The 23,940-nt window shown below is 41.3% G+C and overlaps 1 protein-coding gene across 1 annotated transcript in view; it reads right to left on the reverse strand.

Moving 5' to 3' along the window:
• Positions 1–23,394, reverse strand: part of UHRF2 (ubiquitin like with PHD and ring finger domains 2) — a 205,725-nt gene extending 182,331 nt beyond the window's left edge. Inside the window, exon 1 of the mRNA XM_075317479.1 lies at positions 22,920–23,394. Within this exon, the coding sequence (XP_075173594.1) occupies positions 22,920–23,072 (153 nt within the window). The 5' untranslated portion in view covers positions 23,073–23,394. The remainder of the gene's footprint in view (positions 1–22,919) is intronic.
• Positions 23,395–23,940: the final 546 nt, after the last annotated feature.

The following is a 23,940-nucleotide window of genomic DNA, read 5'->3' on the forward strand; positions in this document are numbered from 1 at the left end:
TGACATAGTTCATATAAGAACTTGAAATCATCTCGCCATCCAGGATTCTCACCTGTGTTGACATCATCTGTTACAACTTGGTGGTAGTCAATCTGAAGTGAGGCATAGTTTTCTGTTAATTTGTCAATGAAGAAATAATGAGTTCTGGTTTCTTCGTTGACTCTGGAATAAGGAAATTCATGACGTGCTTCAGTAGGTCGAGTACATGGTGTTGACAGCCAATGTATTGTGGCTTCTGAAAGCCCTTTCTCAAGACATCATCCTGTAACAGCGTTACAATCCCGTTCAAATGACCAGTATTTACTGCTGTTGTGTCGCAGATTATAATGCGAATATTTTCCCAAGCGTCGTATTCATCAATTAGCTGATGTAGTTCCTTGTGAATAGCCGTGGCAGAACCATTCTCACATTTCAGAATACCGAGTTTCATTTCGGTTGTGGTATTTTTCAGCAGAACTACTTGATACTCTTCCCCTTGGATTCTTTTACCATCGAAGTGGAGACAATAGGGATCTTTGCTGTGAAGTTTTTCAAAAATTTTGTTTTTCATTTTCTGTCCTTCTGAGATTATTCGTCTCCAGACACCCGACTGACTTGGAACCGGTACATCATGACCTTGTTCAGCAATGGTTGCAAGCACTTTATTTGCTTTATGTGTAGAAATGTTGTTTTTCAGTTGCAGTAAACTCGCTGTTGTAGTGCTTGCTCTTTTGTATTTCGGTGTGCGTTCAGGAGAAGATGACGCGGAAGAAGAGGTTGGCTTTGGAGTCTCGGGCAAAGATTTAGAGACAGTATTATGTGTGGGTTGCGATTGGGAAGTGCTGGCTTGAGCTTGAAATATTGATAGTCGGATTCGTTTTCTTAGATGAATTGATTCCAAAGGAGCTTGTTTGAGAGTCGAATAACCAACCTTGCCTCCACTCTCAACTTGCCTCAGGTAGAGCTCTTTATCCTCCGAGTTTTTCCATTCTCCATTAACGTTGGTGACATCAGATAACTGAGAAAGTGTTGCAGTGATATTTGTCTCACTTTCTCTTTATATCTTTCACTGAACTACCAGACCTACCCCTGTATGCACTCTTTCATATCAACATTTACTTTCTTATTTTCTTTCCCAATATTAATTAGAAATCTATAAACATTTACACTATTTATTTATTACGATAATTTTATCACTTATTCACTTCATATACACTTTTTAAATTAAAAAACTTCTTCACAGTAAAATTCACTTTCTAGTATCCAAGATGGCTGCCTGACTCCAAATGTACCACATGCTTTTCAATTCTTTCAGCTCTTCTTATAGCACGTTTGTAAGACTAGATCTAACTTTTAAAGAAAACGTTAAATATACATTTTGAATGGGTAACAATTATCATTTTTTCACTAGATTATTCTTGTTCTAGATGTTCTAAATTATTCCTGAATATTCTAAATCATTCCAGAATCTTCAAAAAATTAAAACACGAACAATCGTTTTTTTTGAAAATTTTGAAATGAAAAAGAGGGGGAACTTTTTTGAATATTTTACAAATTTGATGATACTAATGTCAATTGAATGCAATTGTTCCTCGAATGTAAGGGGTTTCATTTTCGTTTTGCAAAATTTTTACGATAGTCATCACACTAATGTATATATAGGCATAGACCTGTCAATCCACAAGAGCAAGTGTGGAGAAGTTGCCAGAGACCTGGCTTTTCCGACTAGTCACCAGTTTGGCTCGGTCACCAGCGGCATTTAAAGTATTTTATTATTTTCTCTGAATCGCCTCAGCATTTCAGGGTCAAACATACCTGGATGATCATACAGACAGTGCCTGATGTATGCGGCCCATGAATTGTATAGCATATAGGCTGACTGGAGTCCTTTAAGGCTATGTGTCCACGGTAGAATGTACCTGCGGATTTTTCTGCATGAAAATCCGCGACTTTCGCGGCAAATCCGCACTCGCGGATTTGCCGCGGATTTTTTTTTTTCCCCCATTCTATACCCAAATCCGCACCAAAATCCGCACCAAAATCCGCACCAAATAATTGACATGCTGCAGATTTTTCCGCATCAAAATCCGCGGCAAATCCGCAGCGGAAAAATCCGCAGCATGGACACAGCATTTCCAAAATGCCATTGAAATGGCTTGGAAGTGCCGCTGCTGCAGATTTTCGGGAAATCCGCGGTAAATCCGCGGCAAATCCGCGGCAAAATCCGCGGTAAATCCGCAGCGTGGGCACATAGCCTTATTGTTTTCTCAATTTTTTACAATATTTATGAAATAAATTGAAATCTTGCCATTATCACATTGGTCAATGGGGCTATTTTAGACCACTACTGCCAATAGACCTCTCAGCAGTCTCATTATCATCATCAGGTTACAACTCCATAGACAACTATACCTCCTCCTTCCTTCACAATGTCATTTACAGCTGCTCATTAGCAACTTCAATATAAAAGAGGTCAGAATCAGTCTATTGCTGCTAATGTACATGTGTATTTCCTGAAACAAGAAATGTCTAGAATAGCCCCAGTGGCCAGTGTGAAAATGCTAAATTTGCATTGCTGGGGTCCCAAGTTCAAATCTAACCAAGGAGAACATCTGCAAGGAGTTTGTATGTTGCCCCTATGTTTGCATGGGTTTCCTCTAGGTAATCTGGTTTCCTCCCATACTACAAAAACATTGATAGGGAATTTAGATCGTGAGCCCCAATAAGGATAATGATGATAATGTCTGTAAAGTGAAGAGTACCAAAACATGTTGGGTCGCAAGTTAGTTCCCAGTGTCAGAAAGCTGGGTTTGGTCCCAGGTCATGGGTCTTCTAGCAGGACAATAACCACAAATATACTTTAAGAAGCACCAAGAAATGGATGGAAACAAAGCACTGAAGAGTTCTGAAGTGGCCAACAATGAGTCCGGATCTATATCCCATTGAACAACTGAGGAGATCTTAAAATTGCTGATAGGAGAAGTCACCCTTCAAATATGAAAGACCTGGAGCAGTTTGGAAAAATAAAAAAAATTGTTGTCCAAAATTCCTGTTGAGAAGTATAAAAAGCTTGTTGGTGGTAATAGGAAGCGATTCATTTCAGTTATTTAATACTAAGGGTGTGAAACCAAATACTAAGCTGAGGGTGCCAACAATTTTGTCCGCCCCAATTTTGGGGTTGTGTGTGAAATTATGTCTAATTTGCCTTTTTTTCCTGGTTTTTTTTTGGGTTTTAATTTTGTATTGTCCCAAACTGGTTACATTGCAACATTTCAGACAGAGGAGTGAAAAAAGTATCAGAAGTGTTGTCCAATAGCATAGGACCACCAGTGGAGAGCTACAGAGAAGTGGAATCAGCAGGAACAACTGTTTGAAAGAAAACAATAAGTAATGCACTCAACCTCCAAGGAGTGTATGCACGCTCACCATGCCAGACTACATTGCTGAATAAGCGCATTTAGGGCTCATGCACACGTAACTGCTGAATACTCTGCAGCGATTTGACAGCACATGTGTGCGTCAAATCGCTGCAGAAACACTGCATAATGGTTGCAGTTTTTCTGTACAAAAAAAAGGCGATTTCATGTGCTGTGGCTGCTGCCCCGACCACAGAGAGAAAGGGAGCCGCACCCAAAGCGCACAAATTAATTGACATGAAGAAAAAACAAAAAGCCAGCACCAAATGTGCACTCCAGCACTAAAAATTCCAAACTGTACTTATTATAAATATTGAGATTTTTGGCAAAAAATTGCAATTTCTTGAGCTGCCTCGCCACGTCACGGCAAATCTCATTTGAGGCAGTCCTACACTAAATTATTTTTATAAAATGTGCCATACGGCCTCACATATGAATAGTAGAACTGCTCTTAGCAGCACTCACCTGGTCTATTTCAATCCCGTACCCATGACTGAGTCATGGCTGTGGGCGGGACAGGTCCAAGCAAATACTGCATGAAGTAAATAGCCTGTGGACAAGGCCTGATGACAATGTGAACAGTCACCAACTGCCAAAATCTAGACAGGTGGAATACATCCCAAATTGGGGTGCATAGCATGGTGGGGGTCAGCCACCGACCAATTCAATGAAGAAAAACAAAAAGCCAGCACCAAATGTGCACTCCAGCACTAAAAATATTTTAGTGTAGGACTGCCTCAAATGAGATTTGCCGTGACGTGGCAAGGCAGCTCAAAAATTGCAATTTTTTTGCCAAAAATCTCAAATTTTTTTATAATAAGTACAGTTTGGAATTTTTAGTGCTGAAGTGCACATTTAGTGCTGGCTTTTTGTTTTTCTTCATTGAATTGGTCGGTGGCTGACCCCCACCATGCTATGCACCCCAATTTGGGATGTATTCCATCTGTCTAGATTTTGGTGGTTGGTGACTGTTCACATTGTCATCAGGCCTTGTCCACAGGCTATTTACTTCATGCAGCATTTGCTTGGACCTGTCCCGCCCACAGCCATGACTCAGTCATGGGTACGGGATTGAAATAGACCAGGTGAGTGCTGCCAAGAGCAGTTCTACTATTCATATGTGAGGCCGTATGGCACATTTTATAAAAATAATTTAGTGTAGGACTGCCTCAAATGAGATTTGCCGTGACGTGGCGAGGCAGCTCAAGAAATTGCAATTTTTTGCCAAAAATCTCAAATATTTTATAATAAGTACAGTTTGGAATTTTTAGTGCTGAAGTGCACATTTAGTGCTGGCTTTTTGTTTTTCTAAATTAATTGACATGCTGATTTTATGAGCACACGGATTTGGGTAAAAATGTTTGCACCCAAATCGTTACGTTCATAAAAAGCAACATGCGCACGTATCATGCACAATCTTCATAGATTGTGCAGGGATTGCAGGACGCATGCATTTACACTGCAGTGCTATACGCAGCGTAAATGCATGTAAGTACGCAACGTGCGCACGAGCCCTTAAAGTTTGAACAACAACATTTAGAAAAACCTGTGAAATACTGTGAGAATATAGTCTGGTAAGGTGAGACCAAAATTGAACTCTTTATATTCCATAATACACACAATATTTGGAGGTCAAAAAGCACTGCATATTAACCCAAAAACACCATTCCAACAGTGAAGTCTGTAGATTGAAACATCATGGTGTGAGGCTGTTTTTCAACATACTGGCAAACTTCATAAAATAAAGGAAGGATGAAGGAATAAAGATACGGAGACATTGCTGATAATAATCTACTGTCATCTACCAGGATAATGAAGATGAATCGAAGGTGGACATTTCAGCAAGACAATGATCCCAAACCCACAGCCAAGGACACACTCAAATGGGTTTTAGAGAAAAAAAAAATAAAGCTTAAAGGGGTACTCCCATCTCCAAGATTATATCTCAATACGTAGGTGTAATAATAAGAATCTTAGCAAATACCTCCAATTATAATAATTGTATTCATTTATATAGCGCTATTAATTCCACAACGCTTTACATACATTGGTAACACTGTCCCCATTGGGGCTTACAATCTAGAGTCCCTATCAGTATGTCTTTGGAGTGTGGGAGGAAACCGGAGAACCCGGAGGAAACATACGCAAACATGGGGAGAACATACAAACTCCTTGCAGATAGTGTCCTTGGTGGGAACCCAGGACCCCAGCGCTGCAAGATCGCTAATGAGGTCACTGGTGCGTCACAAAAACCGTGACTCAGCAGCGATCACGCTAGCGATCTCGCTATGTGAGAAGTACTTCTAAGTGTCCCTATATGCATGGCCGTATCCTTGGATACCTAGGCTACTGTAATGCCTGCACATGAGGTAAGAGACATAGCTTTTCAGAAGAACTATACTATGTTTCTAATTGAGGTACTTGCTAAAATTATTATTATTATTACACCTACTACATATTGGGATAGGATCTTGGAGAAGGGAATACCCCTTTAATGACCTCTTCATTAAGTCGAAATCCCAATCTGTAAATGCACCACCTCCGGTGCCATTTAATTTAGGACATGCAGACCACCCACAGATTCACACTGTGCATGGAAGGGAAGGAGCGCCATTTGACTTTTGGAGAACAAAATTGTCTGGAATAGATAGCAGACGCCATGTCACTTTTGCAGAGCCCCTGATGTGCCTACACAGAGGAAACACCTCACATATAACCCCATTTTGGGAACTACACCCCTTGAGAAATTTATCTAGAGGTATGGTGAGCATCTTGAACCCACAGGTGCTTCACAAAATTTTAAAACATTGGACGATGAAAATTAAAAATGATTGTCCCCAAAAATGTTTTAGCCCCACATTTTCCATTTTTACAATGGTAACAAGAAGAAATGGATCACAATTTATTGTACAATTTCTCCTGAGTACAGAGATACCCCATATGTGGTCAAACTCTTGTTTGGGCACATGGCAGGGCTTGGAAGGGAAGGCGCATTATTTGTTTTTTGGAGTTCAAAATTGTGTGTATAGATTGTGGACGCCATGTCGCATTTGTAGAGCCACTGAGGTTCCAAAACAGCAAAAACCCATTAAAAGTGACATCTTTTTGGAAACTACCCCTAGATAAATTCCTTGAGGGGTGTGTGGTGAGAATGTTGAAAACATTGGTGCTCCTCAAAATGTTGTAATATTGGGCCATGAAAATGATATATTTCTTTTAACTAAAATTAAGGCATAAATTTTTAATTTTTACAAGAGTAACGGAGAAAAATGCAACACAATGTGCTGCACAATTTCTTCCAAGTACGGCAATATCCCATATGTGATTGGAAACTACTTATCAGGCACAGTGCAAAACTCAGAAGAGAAGAAGGACTGCCACATCAGAGTGCAGATTTGGCTAGAATGGGTTGCGAGTGCCATGTCACATTGGCAGCAGGGCTGTGAAGTCGGAGTCGGAGCTCATTTTGGTGGAGTCGGTATAAAATGCACCGACTCCGACTCCTAAAATATATAATAAATTGGGGACAGTAGTGCAATGCAGAATGTTCTGAATATTTTTTCATAGGAATTTGGGAAAGTCATGAAATGTCCTCTAAATAATTGGCTGTTCTATTACTGATCTAAGGCTACATTCACACATAGCGTTTTTGCTGCGTTTTTTGAGGATATGTTTGTCAGCTGCAAAAGCAGATCAGCTTTTTAAAAAACCGCATCACCTGAAAGGTTTTTGAGCTCATAAATAATGCTTTCAATAGCAAAAGCAGATTAGAAAACGCCACACAAACTGACATGCTCATTCTTTGTGAGGATCTTCACAAAACGATGTGTCTGAATGTACTATCTTGTCACCCATTGCCTTTGCTGGATGCCAGAGTCACTGCATTTCACTGAATTATTTTGCCATCAATGTTCGATATGTTTGGAACAAGAAAGAAATTGTTAGCAAGACACTGGCAGTAAAAGATAATAAACCTCATCACATCAGCCAGTTTCTCCAGGACTTAGTGGAAAAAGTTCTGCAAGACTACAAACTCAAAAAAGAACAGGTTCTTGCCATTGTAACGGACAATGCTTCAAACATGATAAGTACAATTAATTAAACTAATGAATGAGAGTAATGAACAGCTAGAAAAAAATTATGGATTTAGTATGTTAGAGATGGAGCCACACTGCTGTTCATGTAACTGAGGAACAAACAGATATTACAACAGAAAAACAGCAAAATGATACTTTAGGATTAGATGATCTTGTTGAAGCTGCTTCAAAACACTTTCATATTCCTCACATGCGCTGTGTTGTGCACACGCTGCAGCTGGTAATAAGAGTCTGCAAGAGGGACCCCGACTTCACACATCCGGCTTTTCGCCGGTTTGGCGGATGCGGCGCACTCCAATACAGTGTATACAGTACAGTGGCAGCGCGACAAACGCCGGTCACATGCTGTGACCCGGAAGTTGCGGCGCTGCCACTGTACTGTATCGTACTGTACTGGCGTGCGCCGCATCCGCCAAACCGAAAAGCCGGATGTGTGAAACTGGGCGGACATACTGGAAATCTAATTGGAAAAGTTAGGAAGTTGGTTATTGCCACCAGAATCTGTAAAATTGAATCCATCTTGAAGAGACGTGCTGGGAAAGGGGCAATTGTTGATCAAGCCACTCAGTGAGGCAGCACTTATTTAATGACTGAGCGCTTGCTTGAACTAAAATCGTTTCTTATAGATGTGGTGAACCCTCAATTAACATTAAATGAAGGTCAATGGACACAGGTGGCTGAATTGAAGGAATTGCTTAATCCCCCATTTACCGTGACTAAAAAATTACAAGCTGAGGATTTAACTCCTGGCATTTTTATAAAGGGAGTGGAAGAACTTGCTATTTTGCCTGTCCCAAAGAGGAGGTTTAATCGCAGATGGCATTTCTGCTTCAATGAAATGGAGAGAGACACAGCTATTGGAAAATAAAATTCTTCTGGCAGCTGTTTATGTGGACCCAAGTCATCGTATACTGCTTGATGATCAACAGCTTACTAAAGATAAAGAAGCTTTGAGTGAGGTAGCAGTTAGGATGAATAGCTACAGGACTGCCAGGCGCAAAAGGACTTGGGGCCTGACAGTGCTACTGCTGCCATATCTTCATCCTCATCAGATGAGGAGTTTAACTTTGACAAGTATTTGGATGACATGGAGCAGCAAAGTGTTGCCGCAAGGAAAAAAGATTTCACTCCGTCTCCTATAGCAGCAGATTGACTAGATTTCAGTAAAATTTTTCCCTTGCTCTCAAAGAAATAGAAAAATTCAACAGTTCATCAAAACTGACTGTGCATGAGGCAATCCTTTATACCCGGAAATTGTTAGAGATGTTGCCCATGTGGTTACGGCTTTGCCTCCAACCCAAGTTACTGTAGAGAGGTTGTTCTCCAGCCTTAAAATTATTAGGTCAGATTTGAGGTCATCTGCGAAGGAGGATCTGGTGGAGGCAATTCTATTTCTTAGAACAAATTCACGGACTGCACAAATGTTATTTAGTATGTTTTTGTTGAAAACTGGTTTTTTTTGCCACTTACATAGTGTATTACATAGTGTTAAATATAACACTATATAATAAACTATGTAAGTGGCAAAAAACGGTTTTCAACAAAAACATACTAAATAACGTTTAGTATAATGCTTATATTTAAGTGAAAAAATTACCGTAGTACAATGTGAACATCAGACATTTAATAATTTTATGATACAATAATCAAGATATTTAGATAGAACATAAATATATTTATTGGAATACAACTTTAGAACACAAAAAACTAATACATTGTAAATATATAATACAATATGTAATTTTATATATATATATATATATATATATATATATATATATATATATATATATATATATACACACATACACACAAGATATATATATAATCTACTGTATATTACATAGTGTATTACATATTTACAATTTATTAGTTTTTTGTGTTCTAAAGTTATATCCAATAAATATAATTTATGTTCTATCCAAATATCTTGATTATTGTATCATAAAGATTATTAAATGTCTGATGTTCACATACACATGTTCATGTACTACAATACATTTTTCACTTAACTATAAGCAATACTGTATATGTAGGAGTCGGAGTCGGTGCAAGGGAAATTGAGGAGTCTGAGTCGAAGGTTTGGCTTAGCGACTCCACAGCCCTGAATGGCAGAGTCCCTGAGGTGCCAGAAAAGCAGAACCCCTATAAGTTACAAACTACTCCTCTTAGGCCGGTGTCACACTTGCGAGTGCCTTGCATGTATCTCGTGCGAGTCTCGCGTTGCATCACCCGTCATGGACTCACACTCTCTGGACAGGAGCATTTCAGCTGCATAGAGATGCATGCAACTGACCCGCTCCTGTGAGGAGAGTGTGAGTCCAAGCCAGGTGATGCCATGCGAGACACACGCGAGGCAATCACAAGTGTGACACCGGCCTTAATTAAATCTTCTAGCTGTGCAGTGAACATATTGACACCATTGGGTGGTGAAGAAAAAATAATTTTTTACAACTTCACAAGGGAAAATAGATCAAAATGACAGAATATCTATTAAACAATTTCTTGTGAATGTGACAATATCCCATATGTGATTGTACAGTGCAGTTTGGCCACATGGCAAGACTTAGGAGTGAAGGAGCACTATTTGACCTTTCCAAGCAGAGAGTTTCCTAGAATAGTTTGCAGACTCCATATACAAAACCCCTAAGTACCAGAAAAGCGGAAACCTCCTTGAAGTGACCCCAAGTTGGAAACTACATCCCTTTGGGAATTCATCTACAGGTGTAGTAATTTGGACTCAATGGGTATTTTACAGAAACAGCAATGGATGTTGCAGAGTGAGGCTATGTGCCCACGCTGCGGAAAATGCGCGGATTTTGCAGCGGATTTCTCGCGGAAAAGCCGCGGATTTTCCAGAAATCTGCAGCACAGCTACTTACTCCCCAGCCATTTCTATGTTCCCTGCACTCCTAGCCACAGTACACATCGGGTTAATTACCCGATGTGTACTCCGGCTACGTGTGCAGAGAGCAGGGAGCCGGCACTGACAGCGGAGAGCGGCGGACGCTGGTAATGAAGGTAAATATCGGGTAACCAAGGAAAGGGCTTCTTGGTTACCCGATATTTACAATGGTTACCAGCGTCCGCAGAAGCCGGCTCCCTGCACATTTAGTTGTTGCTCTGTCGCTGTCACACACAGCGATATGTGCTTCACAGCGCGAGAGCAACAACTAAAAAATGGTCTAGGACATTCAGCAACAACCAACGACCTCACAGCAGGGGCCAGGTTGTTCCTGGATGTCATACACAGCAACATCGCTAGCAAGTTGTGCCTCAGCACTGATGTTGCTAGCGATGTTGCTTAGTGTGACGGTACCTTTACTCTCGACTTTTAAGATATACACAAAAGAGATTGCTGACTGCACTTCTATGCACGCCTAAAAAGATAGGCCCCGCCGGATCATAGGATAGAATGAGTCTAAGGTGACCCCATCTGCCTCATTATAGTGAATGTTCCATCAAGAGTTCTGCCCGAATCACATATTTCAGAGATTTACATGGAATCTCCAATGTAAGCGCACAGCATAGAGTGCAGGATAGATGTGAGCCAATCCTTACTGCGATCTTTGGGAGGCAGAATGAACAAACCAACAGCAGGTTAAGAATTTTTTTTTTTTACGCCATTCACTGTGAGGTGATTAGACGACTTTATTCTTCATTGCGTATTGCAGCTATATCAGATATAAATCAGTTTATTATGTTTGACTAGTATCACACTAAACATGTTTTGCTTCTTTGTGGTTTTAAACAAAAAAGTTTTTTGCATCACCATATTTTGAGAACTATAATTTTTCTATATTTATGCAAACAGTCATATGAGGGCTTGTTTCTTGTGGGATGAGTTAACAGTTTTATTGGTACCATTTTCAGGCATCATTTTTTTATTTCTTTTTATTTCAATTTCTAGGATGCACCATGAACAAAAACAAGCAAATGAGAAATAGTTGATTTTTGTCATTCATTGTGTGGTAAAAGCGATAAGACATTTTTATTCTTCGGGTCAATACAGTTACAGTGATACCACAATTATATCTTTTTTTAGTTTTGCCATTTTTACAAAAAAATAATTTTAGAAAAAAAGTATTGTTTTTGCATCTATGCATTCTTAGGCCTCTGCCACACTCACGTGAAAATCACGCACGTGCCGAGAGACACGTATTTTCCCTGCGTGTTGCGTGCAGGTAAGTACGTGTCTCTGGTACGTGCGGGCCACGTGTGTTCTACGTGTGCTATCCGCGTTAACACACATAGAACTGGTAATTTACATACTCACCTGGTCCTTCCTGCTGTCCGTGGTGCTGATCCTCGGTCTCCAGCCCTGCCGTCTCCCTGCTGCTGCTGCTGCCAGGCAGTGAAGTGAATATTAAATGAGAATGAGCGGCGGTCGGCAACAAGAGGCAGCAGCGGCAGAGACAGGAGGGCTGGAGAAGGTGAATTAATGTTTTGGGTTTTTTTCACTGACACATGTGTTTTCTCCGGCGCGTGTCACACGGGACCGCATCCACACTACACTCGTGTGGTACGGGTGCGGGCCATGTGACACCCGTGCTGCCGGAGAAAACACTGACATGTCAGCGCTTTGAAAAACGCACACACGTACAAACGCACACGGACACACGTTCCGTGTGGTTTTACGTGTGTGTGCCTGCTACAATAGGGTAGCATTGCTTAACGTGTCTCCGTGCCGCCGGTACGTGTAAAAAAATGACAAACACGTGCCGGGGGCACGGATGTGTGTCGCAGGCCTTAGAGGTATAGCTTTTTTTACTTTTCCCCTGATGGAGCTGTGTGGTGGCTTCTTCTTGCAGGACATGACATTTTCAGCTATAACATTTTCATTTACATTCGTCTTTTGATTTAGCTTTATTCCACTTTTATTTTGGAGGTATTATAAAAAAAGCATAGTTTGCCACGTTTATTTAATTTTTTTTACCGTGTTCACAGTGATGGTTAGTATCACAGTTTTATTGATTGTGTTGTAGACGCAACGATACCAAACAAGTGTACTTTATTAGTTTAATTTTGTTTTTACATATATATTCATATTTATTGGTGTAATAGTTTTGTTCTTTGTCTCTCTATAAGATTTTACATTTTACTATTCTGATCATTGATCTTATGCATTGCATAGACATGTATTGCAATTCATGAGACCGATCAGATTACACTGACAGAGTGCCTAATAGACCCAGCCAGGGTCTAACAAGCCACCATACCTGACACACCAGGAGGTCATTCTGTGGGATCTCAAAGTGCCATGACAAGAATTGGCTCCGTGTAATTTTGTCACGGGGTGCGGAAGGAGGTGAGAGAGGGAACCCCTTCCCTCCCACAACCTTCTAAATGCCACAATCGCTCTTGATCACGGCATCTAGAAGGTTAATCATCAAGGGGCGGCATACGCGTCAGCCCTGGCTGTTACAGCAGGCGCTCGGTTGTCAGCTAAGCTAAGCTCCTGCGGTGATGGTGCAGTGAACTGCTGATGTTTCAGTGCCCTGTTCGCATGATCATGCTGTCATCGGTCAGATTAACTGACGATCACAGTGATCAGAGAGAGGGGACTGAAGAAATGGGTTCATGCACCTCTGGTCAAGCCAGTCAGGTGTCAGTGACAGTTGGTGGCACCCGAGCTGTCACTGTGTGATTTCATTCTTAAGATTATAAGTTTATGGATAGGTGGATTTACAGGATAACTTCCTGATAGATGAGGGTCTGACCATTGGGACCCCAATTGATCTGAGAAACGGTTCTGTAGAACCCCCTGTGAAGAAAATGGTAGCCAAACAAGTGCACTATCACTCAATTCATTAATTCATGCGACCGTTCGAGATAAGCAAGTGCTGTATTTGGCAGGTCTTCAGCACTTCCATAAGAATAAATGGAGCAGCAGTGGCCCAAGTTTGACATTCGCTGCATTTACACAGGGATCTTCACAGCACTGATTCTCGGGATTGGTGGGGTCCAAGCCTTTCAACCCCCAACCATCAGAAAGTTATGAAATATCCCATGATTAGGCACTAACTTCCAAACTTGAGAATACCTCTTTAACCCTAACAAGCCAGTAGGCTTTGTAGACTATCCAAACCCTTTAAGCTTCCAGACAAAATGATTTATTTTCTATAACCAAATGCCCTTGAAATTTAGGATAAGTTCTTTGTAGGCACTACTATGTACCTGGCACAATTTTCTTAGTAATTCTGTAAGGTGAGAACAATTGTAAGGACATTTCTGTGTGGATATAATTAGTGCCCTGGCAATATTATGTTGTCTATAATACTTTATCTGTAAACTTCTAGAATATCAGCAAGGTGATACTGATATGCAAGTAGCAACAGTGGCTCTTATGAACAGTACTCAATAGTTTAAAATAAACAAAATAATAAAGGCTGTCACTGGGACCTCAACCGTATACTTGATTCTAAAAAAGAATCTTTCAGCACATCCCCCCCTCACTGCTTCCTAAACTGTTTTTATGTTCATGTTGCTCTGTAAAAGACAATATCATTCATATCTTTACTTATGCAATCTGTTGCTCCATAACAGAAAAGTTGCAGTTTGAATTCATACGCAAATGATCCTTAGGTGCTTTGAGAGTATCAAATCACTTCCCAACCATTTGCCCAACTGGCTCTATTCCCCTCCCATCCCCACCTTCTTATGCTTGACTAACCGCTCCATGTGTCATCCATATGACAACTAATGATAAGCGGACTTGCAGCTAACCGGGACGGGTGGGTCCATATTATCTTGTTCTTAAAATTCAGTTCTGGGCCAGATTCCTCTCACCATATAAAAGTCTATGTGGACCAGTATCCGGCGATTAAAAATGTTGGTAGACAGGATAGGGGGATGGGAGCAAGCACGCTCTCTTTAGGCTACTTTCACACATCCGATTTGAGCCGTGCGGCTCAATCCGGCTGTAAAACCTATGCAACGGATGCGGCGAAAACACTGCATCCTTTGCATAAGTTTTTACATGCGGCCGGTCCGTTTTTTTCCGGTTGCGGCACGCTACTGAGCATGCACAGTGGAAGAAACCGCATGTGGCGCCCGGATGCGTTTTTTTCCGCATCGCGCCGCATCCGGCGTCCATAGGCATGCATTGAAAAATGCGCCGCAGCGGCCGGATGCGGCGCGATGCGTTTTTTTTTGCCGGAGCAAAAAACGTTGCAGGCAACGTTCCATCCGGCCGCGGCATCGGCTAAATCTGCCGCATGCGGCAAAAACCGGACCGAACGCAAGCCCATGCGGCACAATACGGCACTAATGTAAGTCTATGCAAAAAAAAACGCAACCGGCGGCAAAAAAAAGGTTGCAGTTTTTCTGCAGAGCGCCGTATTGTGCCGCAGAGCAAAAACCGGATGTGTGAAAGTAGCCTTACCGAGGCGACGGGTCGGCTGTACACTGCTTCAAGGCGGCGCATTCAATTCTGGGGCCGATAATTTACCTTCATTGCATATGCATTGCTTTCCCCGCCCACCTGCGTCTGTGATTGCTTGCAATCAGATGCACTCCCAGCCTGTGTGACAGCCTGTGTGTTGCTTCCAATCACAGGAGCTATCTCCGGATCAGTATTGTACAGTAAAAATAAATAAAATATTTGGAGTAGGGTTCCCCATATAATGATACCCAGCACTGAAAACATACGGCTACAAGCTGCAGCCTCCAGCAGTGCGCTTATCTTGGCTGTGTATCAAAATAAGAGGAACGGTATACGGCTTTTTTTTTTTTTTATATTATTTAACACCCCGCCAGCTCTTTAAAACTAACTGTAACAGGCCGGTCAGGGAGTGCGAGGATGCCCCACAGCCCCCTGTCACTGTTAAAGTGCGAGGCCATGGGCGGGGAAATTAGTGCATATGGCTGAGCAATGATGAGCGTCCCAAAAAGTGAATGGGTGGCCACGGGAGCAGTGTACAGCCACGCCGGAGCCTTGGTAAGTATGAAGTGCTTGCTTCATTCTTATTTTATTAATTTTTCCTTTATTTTTTTTTTTTAATTTCCTGAGTGCCAGATCAATATCTGGAATCCCGGGTCTGGGTCTGGTACTTGGGTACCTTCCGGATCCGCTCATCACTATTGGCGACACTTTTTTTTCATTTTGTTTTTAAACACAGCGCCAAGGAAAACAAACATTTCCATTTAAAATGTGGGGGGGGTGCAGCATGTGAGCTCTCTCTGAGCAGTTCCAATGCAGACCTGTACCCTAACCAGCACCTATGGCTACATGGCAATTTTTATAAAAAAATAAAATAGTCATAAATTGATCTACCTCTTTCACATATTTATTTTTTTACTAATATTATTATTATTAATAATAATAATAATAATAATAAGCCTGACAGATTAAAGAGATATGGTCTGAGGTCTGAAACTTTGGGCTTTTTGCTTGTGGCTGTGTCTTCGACAAAGCAATAGCTGGATGCCAAGTGGCCCCAAAGAAGTGGCTAAAAACCCTTTAGCCAAGTGCAAAAAAAAGAAAAAAAAAAGTGATGGGTAAATGATTATTTTTAATTGTCCCACAATGTTATAGGTGTACCCGCAATATTGTGTAGCTGCTAACATTACTTGCTTAGAACATGGAACGACATTGATGCACGCTATCCTATGCCCAGCATGTATCATGCACTTGTCCTCTTAATAGAATGGGATGTAGGACATGTGCATGGTACCATTGCCATTGCCCACCTTTGATTGAAGATTGCTCACATCAGTAACCACCCATCTCAGAAGTTGACAAGGCTTAAGGCTACTTTACACGCTGCGATATCGGTCCCGATATCACTAGCGTGGGTACCCGCCCCCATCTGTTGTGCGACACAGGCAAATCGCTGCCCGTGCCGCACAACATCGCGCAGACGCGTCACACATACTTACCTGCCCGGCGATGTCGCTGTGACCGGCGAACCGCCTCCTTTCTAAGGGGGCGGTCCGTGCGGCGTCACAGCGACGTCACTGAGCGGCCGCCCAATAGCAGCGGAGGGGCGGAGATGAGCGGCCGGAACATCCCGCCCACCTCCTTCCTTCCTTATAGCGGCCGGGAGGCAGGTAAGGAGAGGTTCCTCGTTCCTGCGGCGTCACACATAGCGATGTGTGCTGCCGCAGGAACGACGAACTACATCGTTACTGCTGCAGTAACGATAATTGAGAATGGACCCCTATGTCACCGATGAGCGATTTTGCACGTTTTTGCAACGATGCAAAATCGCTCATCGGTGTCACACGCAGCAACATCGCTAATGCGGCCGGATGTGCGTCACAAATTCCGTGACCCCAACGACTCTGCATTAGCGATGTCGCAGCGTGTAAAGCCCCCTTTAGAGAGGATATCGGCAACATGTCTCTTCTTGATGTGGATTCCATGCAAAATTACACATTAAAAATAATTAAAAAAAAAAACACATGCAAGAATAAAATGTAATAAAAACCGCAAACAAATAATTGAATAAAATCCACCTCAATACTGAAACCTGCATTAAAAAATGCATGCAATTCTACCAGAAATTTCGCATTAACAACTACACTGTATTTTTCCACCTAGCAAAAAACTGTCTGAACAAAGCCGTAAAGGCTGCAGCAGTCTACTTAGTTGCATCTGAAGGTGCCTCGACAACCTGCAATTCCTTATGTTTACTTTTTTTGTGTACGTTGAAAAAACGGACGACTGATCCATCACCGTCCATCGTTTGGTAGAATGGAAGCCTATGTGCGCAGGATCCGTCGTAAATCCATTTTTTTTACAGTCATCCGTCGCATCAGTTTTACCACAATCTGCAACGGATGCGTCGCAAAACGGATTGTGACTGATTAGAAAAAACTGATATGTGAAAGGGGCCTAAGGGCATGGTAATATAGAGAAATTTACTAGAAAGCATGCGGCATCTAGTCCTCTAGTAAAAATCTCCTGCTAAATTCACACATTTCGTAAGAAATGTTCAAAGAAATGTAAATGGGAATGGAGCACGTAAAATGTACAGTCATAGCCAAAAGTGTTGGCTGTATTTCTCTCAGAAAAGTATTGCAATTACATGTTTTGTTATACACATGTTTATTTCCTTTGTATGTATTGGATCAAAAAATAAACTGATAAAAAAAAAGGAAAGTTGGACATAACTTCACACCAAACTTCAAAAATGGTCCAGACAAAATTGTTGGAGCCCTCAGCTTAATGTTTGATTACACACCCTTTGGAATAAGGTTTCTTGCATCTCTCAACTGTAATATTGAACCGCTCATCTTTTACAAACTGCTCCAGGTCTCTCATATTTGAAGGCACCTTCTCCTAAGAGCAATATTAAGATCTCAACACAAGTGTTCAATGGGATTTAGATCTGAACACATTGCTGCCACTTCAGAACGCTGCATTGTTTTGATTCCATCTATTTCTAGGGACTTCTTGAAGTATGTTTTGGGTCATTGTTCTGCTGGAAGATCCATTACCTAGGACACAAACTCAGCTTTCTGACACTGACACTGCAACGCAAAAACCTTTGGTAGTTTTCAGATTTCATGATGCCTTGCACACATTCAAGACATTCAGGGCCAAAGGCAACACAACAACCCCAAAACATCTTTGAACCTCCACCATATTTGACTGTAGGTACTGTGTTTCTTTGTTTGTAGGCCTCATTCCATTTTCGATAAACAGTAGAATGATGTGCTTTACCAAAAAACTCTATCGTGGTCCCATCTGTCCACAAGACGCTTTCCCAGGATCTTGGCTTACTCACGTACATTTTGGCAAACTGCAGTCTAGCTTTTTTATGTCTGTGTCTGCAGTGGGGTACTCTTAGGTCTCCTGCCATAGAGTTTAACTTCATTCAAATGTCGACAGATAATTTGCGCTGACACTGATGCACCCTGAGCCTGCAGAACTGCTTGACTCTCCTTGGAACTTAATTGGAGCTGCTTATCCACCATACAGACTATTCTGCGTTGCAACTTTTCATCAAATTTTCACTTATGTCCACATCCAAGGAGATCAGCCACAGTGCAATGTGTTGTCAACTTCTTGATTATGTTGTGCACAGTGGACAAAGGAACATCAAGATCTCTGGATATGGACTTGTAACCTTGAGATTGTTGATATTTTTCAACAATTCTAGTTCTCAACTCCTCAGAGAGTTCTCTCCGCTTTCTGTTCTCCATGCTTAGTGTGGCACACAATGACACACAATGCAAAGATTGAGTCAAATTCTACACTTTATTTGGTTTTAGATGTGATTTTCATATTGCCTACACCTGTTACTTGCCACAGGTGAGTTTGAACAAGCATCATATGCTTAAATTACAGTTGTTTACACACAATTTTGGAAAAAGGTGCCAACAATTCTGTCCGGTCCATTTTTGGGGTTGTGTGTGAAATTATGTCCAATTCGCCTTTTTTTCTGCATTTATTTTGTGTTGTTCCAATATTCACAAAAAAAATAAAACAAGTGTGTAACAAAACATGCGTAACTGTAATAATTTTCTGGGAGAAATCCTTCATTTTCTGTAACAATTTCAAAAGTGGCAACACTTTTGGCCACGACGTATCAAATTTGTATCATTAACCCACTAAAACACTATAAAAAGTACCAGGTACGTAAAGAATAAAGGTACGTGCCTACGATGAGTTTTACTTGCGCTTCTGACACTGTATTTTCGCTGCATCGAAAACACAGCGTTTTTCAGAACAAGCAAAGTGAAGGAGATTAATAGAAATTTCTCGTCCACTGTGCTTCTTCAGTGAGTTTTTCTAATCCACAATATGTCAATTTCTCTCGTGGGTACATCGAGTTTTCTGTTCAGAATTTCCCCATAGACTTACATTAGATGTGGAAATTTTACAGGTACAAAACACACATGCGCTTTTGGTGCATTTACGCATCAAAACATGTAATCTGCACCCAACAATGTCAATATCAGGAAGTTTTAAAATAACAACAACTTTATTTGAAGTATGACTCAGCAAGCAGACAAAAAAACACAACATCAAAAATGCGCACAAAAACGCAATGAAAAAAATAAAACGCACGTAGACTAAGGTACGGAGAAGATGCAGAAATTCTGTGGCGTCAAAAACTTAACAGATACTGATCTTGGGAAAATAGCCTTAGCCTACTAAAAGTAGAATGAAAGTGTACTCTCAAAATTATTAGCCATAAATTATGTACAATATATATCAAATAGTAACAAACACACAATAGCCATGTTGGAACAACAAAAATTCTACAAATGGGTGAAAGAGAGACCTATAGTTTAGCAATTGGGTAAATATAGCAAAGAAAAATAAGCGCATGACTACATATCAAACTGTATCTATGTTCTGCTTGAGCACCAAGAAATCCCGATTTTGGAACAAGCTTTCATTAGGACTTGTATATCCCATATTTATTCATATAGCATATACATTTCAAAAGAAGGTAATAAATTACCCATTTGAGCTTTTAAGTTGTAAGCATGTTTCAAACACATCATTTGAGTATTTAAAAGAGATGTTGTTCTATTTATGTGCTCATGTAGCTCTTTCAAAGATAAATCGAGTAATACCTTTACATGGCCAGTCCGTTACTCCATTACTAAGAAATCAGTTTCTTAATTGATATGCAAATGAGGCTGTAAATCTGATGCCTCTGTCACTCCAGCTCTATTCCCTGTCCAGTGTCATCTGCTCCTGCTTGACTGATGGATCCTTTGCCTAAAGTCACAAAGCATAGAAGCTGTCAAGTCAAGCTGGTGGGACGGCAATGGGTGAGGAATAGAGCTGGAGTGACAAAGGATTCAGATCTCCGAACTGATTTACATATCAATTGAAAAGCTGCCTTCTTGGTCACAGTGATAAGGACTGATCATAGATATATGAGATTTTTAGTTTATGTATTGGCCAATGCATGTAAGCCCGCTGACCAAAGGCAAGGTAATCTCAATAATCCAGGTACCTAACTTAACTTAAATGCCACTATCTAGGTTAAAAACATCCGTGTCTGGGCAGCAAGACTAAAAAAATGTAACTTGAAATGTCACTATTTGGACTAACCTCCATGTTTGGCCAGCTAGGACTCCTGCTATAAAGGTTATGAACACAGCCTGGTTACAGGGCAGCGTGCTCAGTCAGAGACTCATTACAAATATTTCAAAAAAACTGATCCGCACATCCAACAAGTGTGAATAGGTGCTAGCTGAAAAAAAAACAGTCAATAAGCATCTTATATAACCATATATAAGCCATTTTCCATTTACAGCTTGGTTTCCCACAAAACCCTTTATTACTAACAAACCTGAAAGCTTATAAAAAGCCAACTACTGTTCTACTTGTATCAGAAAAAAGTTAAGGTAACCCAATACAGAGCAGTATTGTGATTACAGAACCATAACACACTGAAATTGGAGGAGGCAGGAAACCATACTATGCCAGATGCTTCTCATTAATTGGACACACCGGAAAATTAAAAAAAATACAAAAACACCATACTGACTGGAGAGATAAGATAAATATAATAGGCATTGTGCCCTGTACAATTACCATTGATAGACCGTGATCGCTATTTATGAACAGAGCAAAACAAACAAATCCACATCTAATACGTTAAAAAAACTCAAGATTATTTCCCACTAAGATTAAATTAACAAATTAAAATTAGATCCTTTGCCACTATTACAAAGACATTCTGTTGTGGTTAACTAACGATATCAACCATTGACATTAATCATCACTGACACACAAAATTATAATTTAGCAGGAATTACTAGCACTGTGAGCCAAAAGAAGTTGGTTGCTTTGTTTTAATGAATTAATCAGGACATCAAGTAGAATTTCTATCGAATGTTATAGTGAATCCACTAGTAGAATAGTAAACTGGATCCTTAGTAGTTAAATATGGCATCCGCACACTGGCATTACGCATAGGGCCTTGCTGACATTTCCAGCACGCATTGTTCAGAAAAGCCAGTCACATGGCGGAGGCAGCCACAGCGTAGTGGCTTTTTGAAGCTTGTGGGCAGAGAACTGCATTATGTTTTAGCCACCAAAATATAAATCCAGAAGGGTTAATCTTAAAACTGAAGGTTTCCACACAAGAATAACGGTAGTTAGCAGCACCGTGTTTATCGAAGGCCCGCACCATCAAAAGCAATCACAGTAGAAAAGATCTATGAGCTTTCTTTGTTTTTGCTATCTTTTTTTTTTAGACTAACATATACAGAAACAATGCATGAAAACAAACGGATACTTTAGTCATCATGTGCAGAAATGTTCACTAGGAGCAAACAACAGAGCAATAATAGTAATGTTTTGAGAAGAGTAACATAAAACCGCTATTTCAAGGTTTTAATCACTTTTCCGTAGCACCCTTCGCTTCCATGGCTTTGTAATTGACTGTGGCATGAGTGGGCAGCCTCAAACACCGATCACATGCGTACACTGCGGCTGGAGTATTTTACCCAGCTAATTAGTCTGTGTTAATAAGACTAAGTTTAAATGAACATGAATTCTTATTTTCCATGGTGACTACCTTTGTACGCTTAGCCGACGAAACTACAAATCAAAGATACAAAGTGAATGCTTTATAGGCCTCTAGCTCTCCGCTAGGAAAGTACTTGTGTGTCTGCATGCCAAGTTACGTCTTCTAGGCCTTTCCAGAAAGGAAGTAGAACAGTAGACGTCTAGCATTCATCGATGGTGGTTCATTCTTGTTATTGAATCAATCTGAATCAATTTAGAAGCCAAGAGAATAGACATACAAAAGAGAAGTAAAGAAAAAGATGTCACGGAAAGGACGTTAAGCATTAGTAACAAAGCTCAGTAGCTTAAGAATTCAGCAAAAGAGCTGATGGATGCCAAATAAAATCCACCACATAGGATGTAATCATGTGTTTTCTATACTTAGGAAAACAATACAGTAGATGAGCAATATTATATTTTATTATTAACACCCCAAAATGCTGCGATCACATCCTAGCCAGATATGTAAGCTAGGGAAAATGCATTGTCTCTGAAATAACATCGGTAACGTCATCAGAAGTGGTAAACGTGGCGGCTGCAGGGGTTAATGTCTGCCTACGGTATGGTGAAGGAATGCATGGTGAAAGGGTTCTCCGGCCTAGGTAAATAGGGCTTATTCCAGCTCACACTTTGGATTATAACGTGTTTCAATCCATGGATGAGACTTAGAACTATAGTGTGGGGATCAAGCGACGGGTGATCGTTTCATAAACATCCATGGACGTGCTTCGCCTTCACGTCAACGTGCCCTCCATCCTTAGACCCGGTCGCCCACAATGTTGGTGCGTGAACAAAATTAATGCGATGTTTTAGAAAGTTAGAGTATTCTTTGCCATCAGAATACACTTTCGGAACCTTTTTGCAGGACCCCCGTGTGATGCAATGAGCGCACGTAGTGATGTGGGTGCATGGTGTCATGTGCCACCGCCTGCCATTGTTTACCTGTTTGCCCCGGTAGAAGAGCCGTTGACGGTCTGGGGTGACGTTAAAACTCTCTTGGATCTTTAACCGTAAACCCTCGATCTTGGTGAGCCTGGAGAGGTCATCGATGGTGCGGGTCTCTGTTCCGTCAATGGTCCTCACCTGGATCCACATCTTTTGTACTCTCACCAAGCTGTTGGATGAAATAGAAATAAATCACCTCTCTGGATGGTCCCTGTGTCCCTTGTCTTCGTAGTAATGTCACTGGTTAATGCATTAGAGTTGGCAATGACAGGCAGAGACACAACAAAGAAGGCAGCGCAGACTGCACCGACAGAGCAGGCGCTGCTACTGCAGAGAGGAGCACTACTAGCACCAGCCTATTATCACTGCTCGCCGCTGCTGTTATTATTATTGCTGCTGCTGCTGGAGGCGGCGGGCAGCCATGTCTGAGCGGCTCTGGGAGTGTTTACTAGGAGCTGCTGCTCTCACATGGGGGTCACGGCGCCAAGCTGAAATCTCGCGTAATGAAAGCGAGGCCGGGGCCGGCCCTCAGCACACAGGCAGCGCACACACAGGCAGCAGAGGCAGCGAGTCCTCCCCGCCCCATTCCCGGTGCATGTCCGCGTCCCCCGGCTACTGGCAGCATATCCTCGCCTTGTAGTACGAGAGCGCTGCAGGGAAAGCTTATTGCACCAGGAGGCCTGACGAATCCTGTCACAGGCTGTCACACGAGGATAACCTGAGGCGAATTGTACCACAGCCGCCAGTTGTACAATGTCGGTGACTGGAAGTGCCCAGTACGTCGTGCACCGCATGTCCATCATGGTGCAGATACTGAGCTGGCCAGTACTTCGCTACTATTATGTGGAAAGAGTCCACACACATTAATAAGGCCACGTACACATTACTTGGTGACGTTTTTACCTCAGAATTTGTACGTCACCAGGAGTGGGTAACAAATACAGAAGTGTGCCCGTGTTTCTATTATACTGTTCCACTCCTGGTTTTAGCTTATAAATACTGAGGTAAAAAACTCGCA

This window comes from Anomaloglossus baeobatrachus, chromosome 1 (genome assembly GCF_048569485.1).
Source record: "Anomaloglossus baeobatrachus isolate aAnoBae1 chromosome 1, aAnoBae1.hap1, whole genome shotgun sequence".
Classification (NCBI taxonomy): Eukaryota; Metazoa; Chordata; class Amphibia; order Anura; family Aromobatidae; genus Anomaloglossus; species Anomaloglossus baeobatrachus.